This window comes from Salvelinus alpinus, chromosome 8 (genome assembly GCF_045679555.1).
Source record: "Salvelinus alpinus chromosome 8, SLU_Salpinus.1, whole genome shotgun sequence".
Taxonomy (NCBI): domain Eukaryota; kingdom Metazoa; phylum Chordata; class Actinopteri; order Salmoniformes; family Salmonidae; genus Salvelinus; species Salvelinus alpinus.
The window spans coordinates 13,498,343-13,516,239 of NC_092093.1; the positions used below are offsets into that span (position 1 = coordinate 13,498,343).

At 47.7% G+C, this 17,897-nt stretch overlaps 1 protein-coding gene across 2 annotated transcripts in view; it reads right to left on the reverse strand.

Annotated features, from left to right (window-relative positions):
- LOC139582569 (protein PALS1-like) overlaps window positions 1-17,897 on the reverse strand; it is a 39,629-nt gene that overhangs the window by 6,553 nt on the left and 15,179 nt on the right. For both annotated transcript variants that reach the window (XM_071412692.1, XM_071412691.1), the window contains exons 4-10: window positions 11,912-11,989; window positions 8,241-8,369; window positions 7,508-7,669; window positions 6,703-6,780; window positions 6,227-6,410; window positions 5,379-5,447; window positions 5,074-5,145 (exon numbers count right to left, since the gene is read on the reverse strand). In XM_071412692.1, the coding sequence (XP_071268793.1) occupies window positions 5,074-5,145; window positions 5,379-5,447; window positions 6,227-6,410; window positions 6,703-6,780; window positions 7,508-7,669; window positions 8,241-8,369; window positions 11,912-11,989 (772 nt within the window). The remainder of the gene's footprint in view (window positions 1-5,073; window positions 5,146-5,378; window positions 5,448-6,226; window positions 6,411-6,702; window positions 6,781-7,507; window positions 7,670-8,240; window positions 8,370-11,911; window positions 11,990-17,897) is intronic.

Sequence of the window (17,897 nt, forward strand, 5' to 3'; positions counted from 1 at the left end):
GGGACATTTTTTATTTATTTATTTATTTATTTAACCTTTATTTAACCAGGTAGGCAAATTGAGAACACGTTCTCATTTACAATTGCGACCTGGCCAAGATAAAGCAAAGCAGTTCGACACATACAACAACACATAGTTACACATGGAGTAAAACAAACATATAGTCAATAATACAGTGAAAAAAATAAAATAAAAAATAAGTCTATATACAATGTGAGCAAGTGAGGTGAGATAAGGGAGGTGAAGGCAAACAAATATATGTATAAATAAATAAAAATATAAAAGGCCATGGAGGCGAAGTGAGTACAACACAGCAAGTAAAATAAAAACTAAAAAAAAACAATGGAATGGTTGGTTTGCAGTGGAAGAAAGTGCAAAGTAGAGACAGAAATAATGGGGTGCAAAGGAGCAAAATAAATTAATAAATAAATACAGTAGGTAAAGAGGTAGTTGTTTGGGCTAAATTGTAGATGGGTTATGTACAGGTGCAGTAATCTATGAGCTGCTCTGACAGCTGGTGCTTAAAGCTAGTGAGGGAGATAGGTGTTTCCAGTTTCAGAGATTTTTGTAGTTCGTTCCAGTCATTGGCAGCAGAGAACTGGAAGGAGAGGCGTCCAAAGGAAGAATTGGTTTTGGGGGTGACTAGAGAGATATACCTGCTGGAGCGCGTGCTACAGGTAGGTGCTGCTATGGTGACCAGCGAGCTGAGATAAGGGGGGACTTTACCTAGCAGGGTCTTGTAGATGACCTGGAACCAGTGGGTTTGGCGACGAGTATGAAGCGAGGGCCAGCCAACGAGAGTGTACAGGTCGCAGTGGTGGGTAGTATATGGGGCTTTGGTGACAAAACGGATGGCACTGTGATAGACTGCATCCAATTTATTGAGTAGGGTTTTGGAGGCTATTTTGTAAATGACATCACCGAAGTCGAGGATTGGTAGGATGGTCAGTTTTACAAGGGTATGTTTGGCAGCATGAGTAAAGGATGCTTTGTTGCGGAATAGGAAGCCAATTCTAGATTTGACTTTGGATTGGAGATGTTTGATGTGAGTCTGGAAGGAGAGTTTACAGTCTAACCAGACACCTAGGTATTTGTAGGTGTCCACATATTCTAAGTCAGAGCCGTCCAAAGTAGTGATGTTGGACAGGCGGGCAGGAGCAGGCAGTGATCGGTTGAAGAGCATGCATTTGGTTTTACTTGTATTTAAGAGCAGTTGGAGGCCACGGAAGGAGAGTTGTATGGCATTGAAGCTCGCCTGGAGGGTTGTTAACACAGTGTCAAAAGAAGGGCCAGAAGTATACAGAATAGTGTCGTCTGCGTAGAGGTGGATCAGAGAATCACCAGCAGCAAGAGCGACATCATTGATGTAAACAGAGAAGAGAGTCGGTCCAAGAATTGAACCCTGTGGCACCCCCATAGAGACTGCCAGAGGCCCGGACAACAGACCCTCCGATTTGACACACTGAACTCGATCAGAGAAGTAGTTGGTGAACCAGGCGAGGCAATCATTAGAGAAACCAAGGCTGTCGAGTCTGCCAATGAGGATGTGGTGATTGACAGAGTCAAAGGCCTTGGCCAGGTCAATGAATACGGCTGCACAGTATTGTTTCCTATCGATGGCGGTTACGATATCGTTTATGACCTTGAGCGTGGCTGAGGTGCACCCATGACCAGCTCTGAAACCAGATTGCATTGCGGAGAAGGTGTGGTGGGATTCGAAATGGTCGGTAATCTGTTTGTTGACTTGGCTTTCGAAGACCTTAGAAAGGCAGGGTAGGATAGATATAGGTCTGTAGCAGTTAGGGTCAAGGGTGTCCCCCCCTTTGAAGAGGGGGATAACCGCAGCTGCTTTCCAATCTTTGGGGATCTCAGACGACACGAAAGAGAGGTTGAAGAGGCTAGTAATAGGGGTGGCAACAATTTCAGCAGATAGTTTTAGAAAGAAAGGGTCCAGATTATCTAGCCCGGCTGATTTGTAAGGGTCCAGATTTTGCAGCTCATTTAGAACATCAGCTGACTGTATTTGGGAGAAAGAGAAATGGGGAAGGCTTGGGCGAGTAGCAGAGGGGAGGGCAGTGCTGTTGTCCGGGGTAGGGGTAGCCAGGTGGAAAGCATGGCCAGCCGTAGAAAAATGCTTATTGAAATTCTCAATTATAGTGGATTTGTCGGTGGTGACAGTGTTTCCTATCTTCAGAGCGGTTGGAAGCTGGGAGGAGGTGTTCTTATTCTCCATGGACTTTACGGTGTCCCAGAACTTTTTTGAATTTGTGTTGCAGGAAGCAAATTTCTGCTTGAAAAAGCTAGCCTTGGCTGTTCTAACTGCCTGTGTATATTGGTTTCTGGCTTCCCTGAAAAGTTGCATATCACGGGGGCTGTTCGATGCTAATGCAGAACGCCATAGGATGTTTTTCTGTTGGTTAAGGGCAGTCAGGTCAGGAGAGAACCAAGGGCTATATCTGTTCCTGGTTCTAAATTTCTTGAATGGGGCATGCTTATTCAAGATGGTGAGGAAGGCATTTTTAAAAAATGTCCAGGCATCCTCTACTGACGGGATGAGATCAATATCCTTCCAGGATACCCCGGCCAGGTCGATTAGAAAGGCCTGCTCGCTGAAGTGTTTCAGGGAGCGTTTGACAGTGATGAGTGGAGGTCGTTTGACCGCTGACCCATTACGGATGCAGGCAATGAGGCAGTGATCGCTGAGATCTTGGTTGAAAACAGCAGAGGTGTATTTGGAGGGCAAGTTTGTTAGGATGATATCTATGAGGGTACCCGTGTTTACGGAATTGGGGTGGTACCTGGTAGGTTCATTTATAATTTGTGTGAGATTGAGGGCATCAAGCTTAGATTGTAGGGTGGCTGGGGTGTTGAGCATGTTCAAATTTAGGTCGCCTAGCAGCACGAGCTCTGAAGATAGATGGGGGGCAATCAGTTCACATATAGTGTCCAGAGCACAGCTGGGGGCAGAGGGTGGTCTATAGCAGGCGGCAACGGTGAGAGACTTGTTTTTAGAGAGGTGGATTTTTAAAAGTAGAAGTTCAAATTGTTTGGGAACAGACCTAGATAGTATAACAGAACTCTGCAGGCAGTCTTTGCAGTAGATTGCAACACCGCCCCCTTTGGCCGTTCTATCTTGTCTGAAAATCTTGTAATTGGGGATGAAAATGTCTGAATTTTTGGTGGTCTTTCTAAGCCAGGATTCAGACACGGCTAAAACATCCGGGTTGGCAGAGTGTGCTAAAGCAGTGAACAAAACAAACTTAGGGAGGAGGCTTCTAATGTTAACATGCATGAAGCCAAGGCTATTACGGTTACAGAAGTCATCAAAAGAGAGCGCCTGGGGAATAGGAGTGGAGCCAGGTACTGCAGGGCCTGGATTCACCTCTACATCACCAGAGGAACAGAGGAGGAGTAGGATAAGGGTACGGCTAAAAGCTATGAGAATTGGTCGCCTAGAGCTACTAGAGCAGAGAGTAAAAGGAGGTTTCTGGGGGCGATAAAATAGTTTAAAGGAATAATGTACAGACAAAGGTATGGTAGGATGTGAATACAGTGGAGGTAAACCTAGGTATTGAGTGATGATGAGAGAGATATTGTCTCTAGAAACATCATTGAAACCAGGTGATGTCATCGCATATGTGGGTGGTGGAACTGAGAGGTTGGATATGGTATAGAGAGCAGGGCTAGAATCTCTACAGTGAAATAAGCCAATAAACACTAACCAGAACAGCAATGGACAAGGCATATTTACATTAAGGAGAGGCATGCTAATCGAGTGATCAATAAGGGTCCAGTGAGTAGAGGTTGGTTGGGGTCGTGGCGATCCAGACAGCTGGCCGGGTATATGGCTATCGGTAGCAGCATAGGATGGAGGTCTGTTTGTAGATACCTCGTGCGTTTCCGTCGGTAGGTTAGTGGGGTTCCGTGTGGTAGAGGGGATCAATCCAAATTGGCAAAATAGATATAGTGACCCAAGGAAAAAATAAAATAAATAAATAATAATAATAATAATAGTTGTACAATATACTTGTTCAAATAGCAGCCGATAAGACAGCTAACGATTAGCGGGCCTCAGATGAGCGTTCAGGTAACGTCGGGACGGAGGTGCCAGTTGGATAAATCCCTCGAGCAGATAACGTCGGCAGTCAGTCGCGGCAGTCAGTCGTGAAGGCCCGGTGGGGTTCCGTATCTGCAGCAGCAACAAAAGAAACGGGTCCGGATGGTGATGGAACTCCTCAGCTGGCTAGCTCCAGAATGATTTGAGTTTGCTCCGGGGTCGACGTAAGCCAATAGTCACACGGTTTGCAGCTAGCTAGCTGCGAAATCAAGGTACAAGTGTCCAGAGCCTGCGGCTGGAATCCGGGGAAACTGAGAGAAAAAGAGTCCCGGAATGCTCCGGTCCGAGTCGCGTTGCACAAAAGTGCCGGTAGATTATCGAGCTAAAGGAATAGCTGATGACCACTAAACGTGGGCAGCTGAAACACCAACGCTAGCCAGCAAACCGGCTCATTTCGGGGCAGCTACAGATTAGCTTCTGGCTAGCTATCGGAGTAGCTTCTGGTTAGCTTTCAGGCTAGCTTCTGAATTAGCCCCTGGCTAGCTTCCACGATGGATTTTCAGATTGAGGTAAATAATACTTTTTGTAATTGGTGAAGCGGGTTGCAGGAAAGCTTTTGCAGGAAAGCTTTTGTAGTTGAGTTCTTGGATAATAAAATAGATAAAAGATATGCGAAGAAAGGTGTAAATATATATATATACAGGACACGAACAATACGGAACAGAAAAAGACGTCTGAACTGCTAAGCCACCTTGGACGGTATCAGCATTGAGAGAGGCCAAGTCCCAAATCGACCCCTATACCTATGGGGTGTCTATGACCTATGCCCCACTATGTTGTGGATATCTAAAAGGACTTGACAGGTGTGAGCAATATGGTAGTAGCTCCACCTCTGATAGGCTAAGTGGAACTTTCACCATATTCCTCACACCAATCAAATATCCACAAGTGCATAGGGTGCTAGCAGTCAATTTGTGATTGGACCAAAAAGATGTGGGAGAAAGAAGCACCCTTACCGACGTTGCTGCGGGGGTTGTACATGGTCTTCTTCCTCTGCTTTTTGTTCTTCTTTGAACACCAAAGCTTCCCTGGAGAAAATGAGTAGTGGAAAATTATCAACGGATGATTTAGAGCATATCAGATCATAATGATTGTGTGTGTGTGTGTGTGTGTGTGTGTGTGTGTGTGTGTGTGTGTGTGTGTGTGTGTGTGTGTGTGTGTGTGTGTGTGTGTGTGTGTGTGTGCATGCCTGTGTTTAGACACCTGTGATAGTGCCTGGAGTGTGTAACTGAGCAGGCAGTATATATAATAATCCTCTTACCTGGGCTGTCAGGATTCCTGTCCACAATGGTTTTCTTCATAGCTTCTCTCTGCTGCTGGAAGCTCTTCCCTGGGAGAGGGCAACAGAAACATTTACTTGGGGGGAAAAATGATGGGGTAGAGGTTGATAGGGTTGGGGTTAGGGTTGGGTACCTGGTACTAGCCCGGCTAGGGGCTGGTTGTCCTCATCTCCCTCCCGGTAGGGTTAGGGTTGGGGCTAGGGTTAGGGTTGGGTACCTGGTACTAGCCCGGCTAGGGGCTGGTTGTCCTCATCTCCCTCCCGGTAGGGTTAGGGTCGGGGTTAGAGTTGGATACCTGGTACTAGCCCGGCTAGGGGCTGGTTGTCCTCATCTCCCTCCCGGTAGGGTTAGGGTTGGGGTTGGGTACCTGGTACTAGCCCGGCTAGGGGCTGGTTGTCCTCATCTCCCTCCCGGTAGGGTTAGGGTTGGGGTTAGGGTTGGGTACCTGGTACTAGCCCGGCTAGGGGCTGGTTGTCCTCATCTCCCTCCCGGTAGGGTTAGGGTTGGGGTTAGGGTTGGGTACCTGGTACTAGCCCGGCTAGGGGCTGGTTGTCCTCATCTCCCTCCCGGTAGGGTTAGGGTTGGGGTTAGGGTTGGGTACCTGGTACTAGCCCGGCTAGGGGCTGGTTGTCCTCATCTCCCTCCCGGTAGGGTTAGGGTTGGGGCTAGGGTTAGGGTTGGGTACCTGGTACTAGCCCGGCTAGGGGCTGGTTGTCCTCATCTCCCTCCCGGTAGGGTTAGGGTTGGGTACCTGGTACTAGCCCGGCTAGGGGCTGGTTGTCCTCATCTCCCTCCCGGTAGGGTTAGGGTTGGGGTTAGGGTTGGGTACCTGGTACTAGCCCGGCTAGGGGCTGGTTGTCCTCATCTCCCTCCCGGTAGGCCTGCCACCAGTTGGGGTCATCCTGGCTGATAATGTGGAGGATGTCTCCCTTCCGGAAGGAAAGGCCCAGCTCCCTGCACGGCACGTACGGGTCATCAGACGGGTCGTAGTTAAAATACGCCCTCACGTGCATCTGAACACATGGGTGACATAAGCATCATCATCTCTCAGAAGAGTTTAGTAACTGATTATGATGTAATAATTGAACACAAATGTTGTGCACGCACGCACGCACGCACGCACGCACGCACACACACACACACACACACACACACACACACACACACACACACACACACACACACACACACACACACACACACACACACACACACACACACACACACACACACACACACACACACACACACACACACACACACACACCACTCACACACCACTCACACACCCTGAAGGAGCCTTACCACCGTCTCTCTGTGTGGGGGAGTTTTCTTCTGAGAGCTGGGGATGAGAAGGAAGGTCAAAGTGCCATGCATCTCCGTCTGAGGAGAGAGACCAATGACACTGAGTACAATCCACAGTACATGGAATTAGCTTCATTCAAATTAACTAAGTATTACACAATGTAGTGTCATGTACTGTAATGTTTTGTAGTTTCAAGAATGAGGAAAGATGGGGTCGAGCCGAGGCTAAATGTTACGTGAATTAGATTTGATGGCATCAACGCGACATACTGACACCAGTCAATGGGCACATTATGTGTGTGTCTGTGCATGTTTTTGATTTGATTTATTTAACTAGGTAACTCAGTTAAGAACAAATTCTTATTTGCAATGACGGCCTTCCAAAAAGCAAACAGCCTCCTGCGGGGACGGAGGATAAAAATAAAAAAATACAACAAAACACGCATCTCGACAAGAGGGACACCACAACACTACATAAAGAGAGACCTAAGACAACAACACAACATGGCAGCAGCACAACATGGTAGCAGCACAAAACATAGTACAAACATTATTTGGCACAGACAACAGCACAAAGGGCAAGAAGGTAGAGACAACAATACATCATGCAAAGCAGCCACAACTGTCAGTAAGAGTGTCCATGATTGAGTCTTTGAATGAAGAGATTGATATAAAACTGTCCAGTTTGAGTGTTTGTTGCAGCTCGTTCCAGTCGCTAGCTGCGACGAACTGAAAAGAGGAGCGACCCAGGGATGTGTGTGTGTGATATCCAGTGTGAGCGATTCTCAGTTAACCAATTCCTCACCAGAAGGTCATGGACCTCATTGACGTTTTTCCCACGGACGGGCACGCCGTTGATCTGCAGGATCTCATCTCCCTCGGCCAGTAGTCCGCTCCGCTCGGCTGTCCCGCCCTTCACCACGCGACTCACCACCACGCTGTCCATCTCGTTACGAACTGTGGCTCCCTGGGGACAAGACACACAGGCAAATACACTACCAGTCAGATAGACTTATCAGTACAAACCACCTAGATGTACTTGACATAAACACAAACCAACTAGAAAGACAAGTCTACATCAGGGAATTTACATTACTATACAAATACAGTACATTATTATTATTATATATATTTTTTAAGTTGAATCTTTATTTAACTAGGCAAGTCAGTTAAGAACAAATTCGTATTTACAATGACGGCCTACATAAAGAGAGACCTAAGACAACAGTGGGTTAACTGCCTTGTTCAGGGGCAGAACGACAGCTCGGGGATTCAATCCAGCAACCTTCCGGTTACTGGCCCAACGCTCTAACCACTAGGCTACCTGCCGCCCCAACATTACATTACAATACAATACAGTAACATACAGTACAATATTTGCTTTATTGGTCCATTTGCACAGATATTCTTGATTGTTTTAATCAGATGAGAGAGTGTGTGTGTGTGTGTGTGTGTGTGTGTGTGTGTGTGTGTGTGTGTGTGTGTGTGTGTGTGTGTGTGTGTGTGTGTGTGTGTGTGTGTGTGTGTGTGTGGCTTACCAGAGGCATGTCACCGGCCTTCTCCAGCCGCACCAGTTTGACGGTCTCTCCCATGTACTGAATCACACTCTCTTCTGGGTCCGGCTCCAACTCCTGCTCTGCCACCCTGTCATGGGCCTGTATCAGAGCCTGGGAGAGACAACACACAGGTACATGGGGGACAAGGAGTGTGTGTGCCGTGGAAACTGGGTGTTTATTCCATTTGATTGTTGTAGTAGTGACTTGGATGAATTGGAGCTTTTTGATACACAGTGCACACAACACAACACACTTTCATATTCACCAGTTATTGTCAATAACTGGGGGGAAACTGAAACTCGGCTTCCATCCCTTATGCTTAAACATGCACGTTTTCCCCAAAGCCCACCCTGTCCCTCTCTTCCTCCCTCCCTCAACACCAGCCGACAGCAGACTCCACCTCTAAGCCAACAAGAAAAAGATTTCCCTCTCACTTCATTTAAGGTGACGGGCTTGCCGTATGCCGCAATTAATAACCGTTGAACCAAATGAGTGTCTTTATCCCGCAGAAGAGAGACCTGAGAAGGCAGACAGGAGGGCTGACTGAGGGCTGGCTAAGCTTCCAGCGTACACACAATCCCTCTTAATCTGCCCTGCATTTAGGAGGCAGGATTCGCCTCCATCAATCATAAAAACACCTCGATCTCGAGAAGGACGAGGAGGAAGGGAAATGGAGAAGAGGGAGAGAGAGGGAGGCAGTGTGTTCCTAGCAGGTTACCTATTCACTACCATTTTACATGGGGGTTTGTTGATCTGTTTACCTGTGTGTGTATGTGTGTGTGTAGCTAGGGTGAGGGTCGTTAACCGGGGTCAGATAGTGGGAAGGGTCATGTTCCGCAGAGTAACCGGAGGGAGGGATAATCCACTCCCGGTTGGTTGCCGTGTGGTTGCCGTGTGGTTGCCGTTGCGGCAAATGCCTGTGTTTAATTGGACATGATGCCCAGTGGAGTCAATGGAGCAACAGTGGAGTTTGGCAGGTCACACAGTCACGTGGTCACGGTCACGTGTCGGCACGCAACTAGTCTCGGAATTCCCAGACCTAGGGCAACAGCTCATTGGTACATTGTGGGAGGAAACGCGTCTGTCTAGAGAGACTAGCATGCAAGACCAGGGCCCGGATCCTCTCTATATTCTACTGATTGCACCTTCTAGGGTATACAGCACAGGAGGCTGGTGAGGGGAGGATGGCTCACTATGTCTGGAATGAAGTGAGTGGAAACCATGTGTTTGATACCATTTCATTAATTTTGTTCCAGCCATTACTATGAGCCTTTCCTCCCAATGAAGGTGTCACCAGCCACCTGTGGTACACAGTAGGTGTTGAGCCTCTCAGTTGCCCAGCTGTAGTATGTTATTTCTTTCCTCGTCCTCACACATCCATCTCCCCATCCCTCCTCCTCACCGCCTACGACATGTCTCATCTCTTTCCTCAACGGCATGACAGTGCACTATGAGTGGCTACTTAGAGAGCGGTGTCAACACCAGGCTGGCACATGGACCTGGGGTCATTCATATAAAGGCCAGCCGTAAGCCATCCATACTGAGTGGCCTGTCTGTATGCGTGTTGGGCTGGACACTGACCAGCAAGGCAGGGTCAAGTTTCAAAAGGCAACTCTTGGGCTACTCCGCAAATCGATGACAAGCTCAAGCTGGATACACTGTCATCATGTTAACCATCCAAACTCCAAAACCCACGATGCCCTGTTATATCACCTATACAAGAGGTTATTAAAGACTATGACAGGGTTACCATAGAGTTAGGGCTGTTTCCCATGCCCTTTAGTTCAGTCACAGACCAAAGGTAAAGCCACATAAAGAGCCATATGAAACCCACTGCTCAGTGACTTCCCTGAGCTCCTCTGGAGGAGGCTGATGTCAGGATTGGATAACAGTCACGTGACGATGGTTCAGGGTTTCACATTAACGTACAGTACTGTGCAAAGGTTTTAGGCAGATGTGAAAAAATGCTGTAAAGTAAGAATGCTTTCAAAAAATACACATGTTAATAGATTATATTTATCAATTAACAAAATGCAAGAAAAATAAAAATCTACATCAAATCCATATTTGGTGTGACCACCCTTATCCTTCATAACAGCATCAATTCTTGTAGGTACACTTGCACAAGTCAGGGATTTTGTAGGCATATAGTCAGGTGTATGATTAAACAATTATACCAAACAGGTGCTAATGATCATCAGTTCAATATGTAGGTTGAAACACAATCATTAACAGCCAAACTCTGCTAACAAGGTGAGGTTGCTGAAGACAGTTTACTGTTAAAAGTCATACAGCATGGCAAGACTGAGCACAGCAACAAGACACAAGGTAGTTCTACTGCATCAGCAAGGTCTCTCCCAGGCAGAAATATCAAGGCTGACAGGGGTTTCCAGATGTGCTGTCCAAGCTCTTTTGAAGAAGCACAAAGAAACGGGCAACGTTGAGGACCGTAGACGCAGTGGTCGGCCAAGGAAACTTACTGCAGCAGATCAGACACATCATGCTTACTTCCCTTTGCAATCGGAAGATGTCCAGCAGTGCCATCAGCTCAGAAATGGCTCTGGTACACCCATCTACTGTCCGGAGAAGTCTGGTCAGAAGTGGCCTTCATGGAAGACTTGCGGCCAAAAGGCCATACCTCCGACGTGAAACAAGGCCAAGCGACTCAACTATACACAAAAACTGGGGTGCCGAAAAATGGCAACAGGTGCTCTGGACTGATGAGTCAAATATTTGGCTGTAGCAAAAGGCAGTTTGTTCACCGAAGGGCTGGAGAGAGGTACACGAATGAGTGTCTGCAGGCAACAGTGAAGCATGGTGGAGGTTCCTTGCAAGTTTGGGGCTGCATTTCTGCAAATGGAGTTGGGGATTTAGTCAGAATGAATGGTCTCCTCAATGCTGAGAAGTACAGGCAGATACTTATCCATCATGCAATACCATCAGGGAGGCATCTGATTGGCCCCAAATGTATTCTGCAGCATGACAACGACACCAAACATACAGCAAAAGCCATTAAGAACTTCAAAGAAGATCAAGGATTCCTGGAAGTGATGGTACGGCCCCCACAGAGCTCTGATCTCAACATCATCGATACTGTCTGGGATTACAGAGAGAGAAGCACCTGAGGCTGGCTACATCCACAGACGAACTGTGGTTAGTTCTCCAAGATATTTGGGCCAACCTACCTGCCGAGTTCCTTCAAACTGTGTGCAAGTGTACCTAGAAGAAGTGATGCTGTTTTGAAGGCAATGTGGGGTCACACCAAATAGTGATTTGATGTAGATATTTCTCTGTTCACTCACTTTGCATTTTGTTAATCGATAAATATAATCTATTAACATGTCTATTTTAGAAAGCGTTCTTACTTTACAGCATTTTTTCACACCTGGCTAAAACATTTGCGCAGTACTGTATATGGAACCTATGGTACAGTATATGGAACAGTATATGGAGCCTATGGTATATGGAGCCTATGATACAGTATATGGGGCCTATGGTACAGTATATGGAGCCTATGGTATATGGAGCATATTCACATATATCTCAGTAACATTGACAAATTCCAAATCGGGATTTGGTCCATAGTACCATAGCCAGCTCAGGAACACTGACAAGGTTAAGGGTTGAGTTCTGGTGTGTCCCAGGTCTCTTACCTGGAGGTGGGGAGTGGTGAGTAGGTTACTGAGCTCTACACCCTCTTTATGTTGACTGGACTGGAGGATGTATTGCACCTGGACAGAGAGAGGGAGAGAGAGGGGAAAGGAGATGGGGAGAGAGAGAGAGGGGAGGGAATGAGAGGAAGAGAGGGAGAGTTCAAGAGAGGAGGTGAAGAGATTGTAAGAAAGAGAGAAAGAGCGAGAGAGAGCGAGCGAGCGAGCGAAAGGGGTCAGATTAAGGTAAACTGTATAAGTAGCACTAAGTCAGCATCATTGGTTATCTGGAATAGTATGCAGTTCAAAGTGTTCATGACTTAATAACATCACCAGCCATCTTGAAAACTCCTTCTTGAGGCTCTATGCGTGATTCAACATGACAGTTCAATTATACAATTTCCTGACCACCAGTCATGAGTCGACACGTTGTCAACAAGCTAACCAAGGCTTTAGTCATTCCTCAGAATCAACTTCTCAGTATGTCATTGTTAAAACCACTGATGGTACATCTGCTATGCTTGTCATTGTCTTCCCCAGTACACGTGTAAATATTGGACTATATATGATCCCTTCCTGTATTTTTTTTATTTTTTTTATTTATTTCACCTTTATTTAACCAGGTAGGCTAGTTGAGAACAAGTTCTCATTTGCAACTGCGACCTGGCCAAGATAAAGCATAGCAGTGTGAACAGACAACACAGAGTTACACATGGAGTAAACAATAAACAAGTCAATAACATGGTAGAAAAAAAAGAGAATCTATATACAATGTGTGCAAAAGGCATGAGGTAGGCAATAAATCGAATAATTACAATTTAGCAGATTAACACTGGAGTGATAAATCATCAGATGATCATGTGCAAGAAGAGATACTGGTGTGCAAAAGAGCAGAAAAGTAAATAAATAAAAGCAGTGTGGGGGGTGAGGTAGGTAAATTGTGTGGGTAGTTTACAGATGGACTATGTACAGCTGCAGCGATCGGTTAGCTGCTCGGATAGCAGATTTTTAAAGTTGTTGAGGGAGATAAAAGTCTCCAACTTCAGAGATTTTTGCAATTCGTTCCAGTCGCAGGCAGCAGAGAACTGGAAGGAAAGGCGTCCAAATGAGGTTTTGGCTTTAGGGATGATCAGTGAGATACACCTGCTGGAGCGCGTGCTGCGGGTGGGTGTAGCCATCGTGACCAGTGAACTGAGATAAGGCGGCACTTTACCTAGCATAGCCTTGTAGATGACCTGGAGCCAGTGGGTCTGACGACGAACATGTAGCGAGGGCCAGCCGACTAGGGCATACAGGTCGCAGTTCTCCTGCTATCTCTCTCAGAATGACCTTCTTGATCCAAATCAGTCAGGTTTCAAGACTAGTCATTCAACTGAGACTGCTCTTCTCTGTGTCACGGAGGCGCTCCGCACTGCTAAAGCTAACTCTCTCTCCTCTGCTCTCATCCTTCTAGACCTATCGGCTGCCTTTGATACTGTGAACCATCAGATCCTCCTCTCCACCCTCTCCGAGTTGGGCATCTCCGGCGCGGCCCACGCTTGGATTGGGTCCTACCTGACAGGTCGCTCCTACCAGGTGGCGTGGCGAGAATCTGTCTCCGCACCACATGCTCTCACCACTGGTGTCCCCCAGGGCTCTGTTCTAGGCCCTCTCCTATTCTCGCTATACACCAAGTCACTTGGCTCTGTCATATCCTCACATGGCCTCTCCTATCATTGCTATGCAGACGACACACAATTAATCTTCTCCTTTCCCCCCTCTGATAACCAGGTGGCGAATCGCATCTCTGCATGTCTGGCAGACATATCAGTGTGGATGACGGATCACCACCTCAAGCTGAACCTCGGCAAGACGGAGCTGCTCTTCCTCCCGGGGAAGGACTGCCCGTTCCATGATCTCGCCATCACGGTTGACAACTCCATTGTGTCCTCCTCCCAGAGCGCTAAGAACCTTGGCGTGATCCTGGACAACACCCTGTCGTTCTCAACTCACATCAAGGCGGTGACCCGTTCCTGTAGGTTCATGCTCTACAACATTCGCAGAGTACGACCCTGCCTCACACAGGAAGCGGCGCAGGTCCTAATCCAGGCACTTGTCATCTCCCGTCTGGATTACTGCAACTCGCTGTTGGCTGGGCTCCCTGCCTGTGCCATTAAACCCCTACAACTCATCCAGAACGCCGCAGCCCGTCTGGTGTTCAACCTTCCCAAGTTCTCTCACGTCACCCCGCTCCTCCGCTCTCTCCACTGGCTTCCAGTTGAAGCTCGCATCCGCTACAAGACCATGGTGCTTGCCTACGGAGCTGTGAGGGGAACGGCACCTCCGTACCTTCAGGCTCTGATCAGGCCCTACACCCAAACAAGGGCACTGCGTTCATCCACCTCTGGCCTGCTCGCCTCCCTACCTCTGAGGAAGTACAGTTCCCGCTCAGCCCAGTCAAAACTGTTCGCTGCTCTGGCACCCCAATGGTGGAACAAACTCCCTCACGACGCCAGGTCAGCGGAGTCAATCACCACCTTCCGGAGACACCTGAAACCCCACCTCTTTAAGGAATACCTAGGATAGGATGAAGTAATCCTCCTAACCCCCCCCCCCCTCCCCCTTAAATGAGTTAGATGCACTATTGTAAAGTGGTTGTTCCACTGGATATCATAAGGTGAATGCACCAATTTGTAAGTCGCTCTGGATAAGAGCGTCTGCTAAATGACTTAAATGTAAATGACTTAAATGCAGTGGTGGGTCGTATAAGGTGCTTTAGTAACAAAACGAATGGCACTGTGATAAACTGCATCCAGTTTGCTGAGTAGAGTATTGGAAGCTATTTTATAGATGACATCGCCGAAGTCGAGGATCGGTAGGATAGTCAGTTTTACTAGGGTAAGTTTGGCGGCGTGAGTGAAGGAGGCTTTGTTGCGGAATAGAAAGCCGATTCTTGATTTGATTTTGGATTGGAGATGTTTGATATGAGTCTGGAAGGAGAGTTTGCAGTCTAGCCAGACACCTAGGTACTTATAGATGTCCACATATTCTAGGTCGGAACCGTCCAGGGTGGTGATGCTAGTCGGGCGTGCGGGTGCAGGCAGCGAACGGTTGAAAAGCATGCATTTGGTTTTACTAGCGTTTAAGAGCAGTTGGAGGCCACGGAAGGAGTGTTGTATGGCATTGAAGCTCGTTTGGAGGTTAGATAGCACAGTGTCCAAGGAAGGGCCGGAAGTATATAGAATGGTGTCGTCTGCGTAGAGGTGGATCAGGGAATCGCCCGCAGCAAGAGCAACATCATTGATGTATACAGAGAAAAGAGTCGGCCCGAGAATTGAACCCTGTGGTACCCCCATAGAGACTGCCAGAGGACCGGACAACATGCCCTCCGATTTGACACACTGAACTCTGTCTGCAAAGTAGTTGGTGAACCAGGCAAGGCAGTCATTAGAAAAACCGAGGCTACTGAGTCTGCCGATAAGAATATGGTGATTGACAGAGTCGAAAGCCTTGGCCAGGTCGATGAAGACGGCTGCACAGTAATGTCTTTTATCGATGGCGGTTATGATATCGTTTAGTACCTTGAGCGTGGCTGAGGTGCACCCGTGACCGGCTCGGAAACCGGATTGCACAGCGGAGAAGGTACGGTGGGATTCGAGATGGTCAGTGATCTGTTTGTTGACTTGGCTTTCGAAGACCTTAGATAGGCAGGGCAGGATGGATATAGGTCTGTAACAGTTTGGGTCCAGGGTGTCTCCCCCTTTGAAGAGGGGGATGACCGCGGCAGCTTTCCAATCCTTGGGGATCTCAGATGATACGAAGGAGAGGTTGAACAGGCTGGTAATAGGGGGTGCGACAATGGCGGCGGACAGTTTCAGAAATAGGGGGTCCAGATTGTCAAGCCCAGCTGATTTGTATGGGTCCAGGTTTTCCAGCTCTTTCAGAACATCTGCTATCTGGATATGGGTAAAGGAGAAGCTGGGGAGGCTTGGGCGAGTAGCAGCGGGGGGGGCGGGGCTGTTGGCCAAGGTTGGAGTCGCCAGGAGGAAGGTATGGCCAGCCATTGAGAAATGTTTGTTGAAGTTTTCGATTATCACGGACTTATCAGTGGTGACCGTGTTACCTAGCCTCAGTGCAGTGGGCAGCTGGGAGGAGGTGCTCTTGTTTTCCATGGACTTTACAGTATCCCAGAACTTTTTGGAGTTAGAGCTACAGGATGCAAATTTCTGCTTGAAAAAGCTGGCCTTTGCTTTCCTGACTGACTGCGTGTATTGGTTCCTGACTTCCCTGAACAGTTGCATATCGCGGGGGCTCTTCGATGCTATTGCAGTTCGCCACAGGATGTTTTTGTGCTGGTCGAGGGCAGTCAGGTCTGGAGTGAACCAAGGGCTATATCTGTTCTTGGTTCTGCATTTTTTGAACGGAGCATGCTTGTCTAATATGGTGAGGAAGTAACTTTTAAAGAATGACCAGGCATCCTCAACTGACGGGATGAGGTCAATATCCTTCCAGGGTACCCGGGCCAGGTCGATTAGAAAGGCCTGCTCGCAGAAGTGTTTTAGGGAGCGTTTGACAGTGATGAGGGGTGGTCGTTTGACCGCGGACCCGTGGCGGATACAGGCAATGAGGCAGTGATCGCTGAGATCTTGATTGAAGACAGCAGAGGTGTATTTGGAGGGCAGGTTGGTCAGGATAATGTCTATTAGGGTGCCCATGTTTACGGATTTAGGGTTGTACCTGGTGGGTTCCTTGATGATTTGTGTGAGATTGAGGGCATCAAGCTTGGATTGTAGGACTGCCGGGGTGTTAAGCATATCCCAGTTTAGGTCACCTAATAGAACAAACTTTGAAGCTAGATGGGGAGCGATCAATTCACAGATGGTGTCCAGGGCACAGCTGGGAGCTGAGGGGGGTCGGTAGCAGGCGGCAACAGTGAGAGACTTATTTCTGGAGAGATTAATTTTTAAAATTAGAAGTTCGAACTGTTTGGGCATAGACCTGGAAAGTATGACAGAACTTTGCAGGCTATCTCTGCAGTAGATTGCAACTCCTCCCCCTTTGGCAGTTCTATCTTGACGGAAAGTGTTATAGTTGGGTATGGAAATCCCAGAATTTTTGGTGGCCTTCCTAAGCCAGGATTCGGACACGGCAAGGACATCAGGGTTGGCAGAGTGTGCTAAAGCGGTGAGTAAGGCAAACTTAGGGACGAGGCTTCTGATGTTGACATGCATGAGGCCAAGGCTTTTTCGATCACAGAAGTCAACAAATGAGGGTGACTGGGGACATGCAGGGCCTGGGTTTACCTCCACATCACCCGAGGAACAGAGGAGTAGTAGGATGAGGGTGCGGCTAAAGGCTATCAAAACTGGTCGCCTAGAGCGTTGGGGACAAAGAATAAAAGGAGCAGATTTATGGGCGTGGTAGAATAGATTCTGGGCATAATGTGCAGACAGGGGTATGGTGGGGCACGGGTACAGCGGAGGCAAGCCCAGGCACTGGGTGATGATAAGAGAGGTTGTATCTCTGGACATGCTGGTCTCAATGGGTGAGGTCACCGCATGTGTGGGGGGTGGGTCAAAGGAGGTATCAGAGGTACGGAGAGTGGAACTACGGGGTCCATTGCAAACCAAAACAATGATAATGATAACTAGCCTGAACAACAGTATGCAAGGCATATTGATATTTGAGAGAGACATACAATAAGGCATAAAGTGATTGCAGGTCTTGATTGGGAGAGCTAGCTAAAACAACAGGTAAGATAACAGCAGCAATAACAGGGTGCTAGTCTAACACAGCAACAACAGGTAAAAATGGCGACGACTAGGCAGAGAGGGTCGGATTAACTACACACAGATCCTGAGTTAAAGCACAGAGCCGACAGATAAAACACAAATAAACAGAATGGAGTACCGTGAATTAATGGACAGTCAAGCAGGCATCAGCTATGTAGCCAAGTGATCATAGTGTCCAGGGGGCAGCCGTAGATGGAGCAGGGAGGCCTCCACTAAGC